The sequence below is a fragment of the Propithecus coquereli genome, unplaced genomic scaffold (assembly GCF_000956105.1).
Source record: "Propithecus coquereli isolate 6110/MARCELLA unplaced genomic scaffold, Pcoq_1.0 Scaffold134, whole genome shotgun sequence".
In the NCBI taxonomy this organism is placed as follows: Eukaryota; Metazoa; Chordata; class Mammalia; order Primates; family Indriidae; genus Propithecus; species Propithecus coquereli.
The window spans coordinates 3,150,534-3,151,849 of NW_012137636.1; the positions used below are offsets into that span (position 1 = coordinate 3,150,534).

General features: G+C 27.4%; 1 protein-coding gene across 1 annotated transcript in view; it reads left to right on the top strand.

Annotated features, from left to right (window-relative positions):
* DPY19L2 (dpy-19-like 2 (C. elegans)) overlaps positions 1 to 1,316 on the top strand; it is a 139,239-nt gene that overhangs the window by 103,439 nt on the left and 34,484 nt on the right. Inside the window, exon 12 of the mRNA XM_012638753.1 lies at positions 1,115 to 1,186. Coding sequence (XP_012494207.1) covers positions 1,115 to 1,186 — 72 coding nt within the window. The remainder of the gene's footprint in view (positions 1 to 1,114; positions 1,187 to 1,316) is intronic.

Genomic DNA, 1,316 nt, shown 5'->3' on the forward strand with positions numbered 1-1,316 from the left:
TATTTATTTTTAAGAAATTTAGCTCTATTACATTTAATGCCCCAAATATTACGAAATCTTAAAATATGATATTGCCAAGAAAGGTGTATTACTAATGGGTTTTAATGAAAGCATGAAATCCCTTTTAAGTTATAGAAATGCATGGTATTATCCTTTAAAAAAGCTCATGTTGTTGAGCTTTAAAATATTTGCCTCTTTGTAGAATCATGGAGCACAAGATCAAGAAGATATCTTAGAGACCATGTAGTATAATTCTTTCATTTGCAAATAAAGAAAATACAGCTTAAAAGATTTGTCTAAAATATACACTGAAGCCTATATTGGGACATGGATGCTAATGGATTTTAGAACTCCCAATCCAGTGATCTTTCCTCTAGCTGCAGCTGAATTTTTTCTTCGTAGAACATGAAAAAGTTGTCACTGGATTAGTACTTATCCAATAATTATGAATTCTAAATTAGTGGTAAATGTATAATTAAATTTTATATTATTCTCTTATCTAACCAACCAGTCATCTATTGGTTTAAAATCTATTATTGACCACTAATTATCTGTGAGGCAGTTTGCTATGGGACAAAGAAACAAAAGACTTGGTTTCTGCTTTCAAGAAATATATAATTTAGTTATATGGTAAATCATTCCCTATCACAATAATAGGTCATGAGATTTATTTAACTGACATTAATTCTGTACTTATTCAAACTTTCAGTAATTGCTTTGGTTAGCTTTCTTCCTCATTAGCTCTAGTTTCACTAATGAAAATAATGGAACTAAACAGCACAGAAAATGATAATGTAGGACCTAGGGATCAGTAAACACACATTTTAAATGTTATTATTATATAAATAAAAACAAAACTGAAAGAAAGGGAAAAAAGACTAGCTAATTCCAGGTTTAATTGTTTTTATCATTAATTTTTTTAAATACTTCTTATAACTATTTTTATAATTTTAATTCTTGTATTAGAATGTGGAAGTTGATGAATATATATTCTGCTAATGATGAAGACTTACCTTTAAGAAATTTTATCATGGCAGTCAGTTTGACATAGAGTTTTGCTAATTTAATGTAAAATTCAATAAATAATGATTTTGAATAATTTGCTATATTTCAGACTCCACTGAGATACACAAAGACATTATTGCTTCCAGTTGTTATGGTGATTACTTGTTTTATCTTTAAAAAGGTATTCTTTTTAAATTTATCACTTGTTTTTTGATTCAAGATAATGACTATAATAGATTAATGCTAATTGCTCAGAATTCCATCTTATTTTTGGGGTGAACTCTTTCCCTCTCTAAAAATTTGTTTTTTAT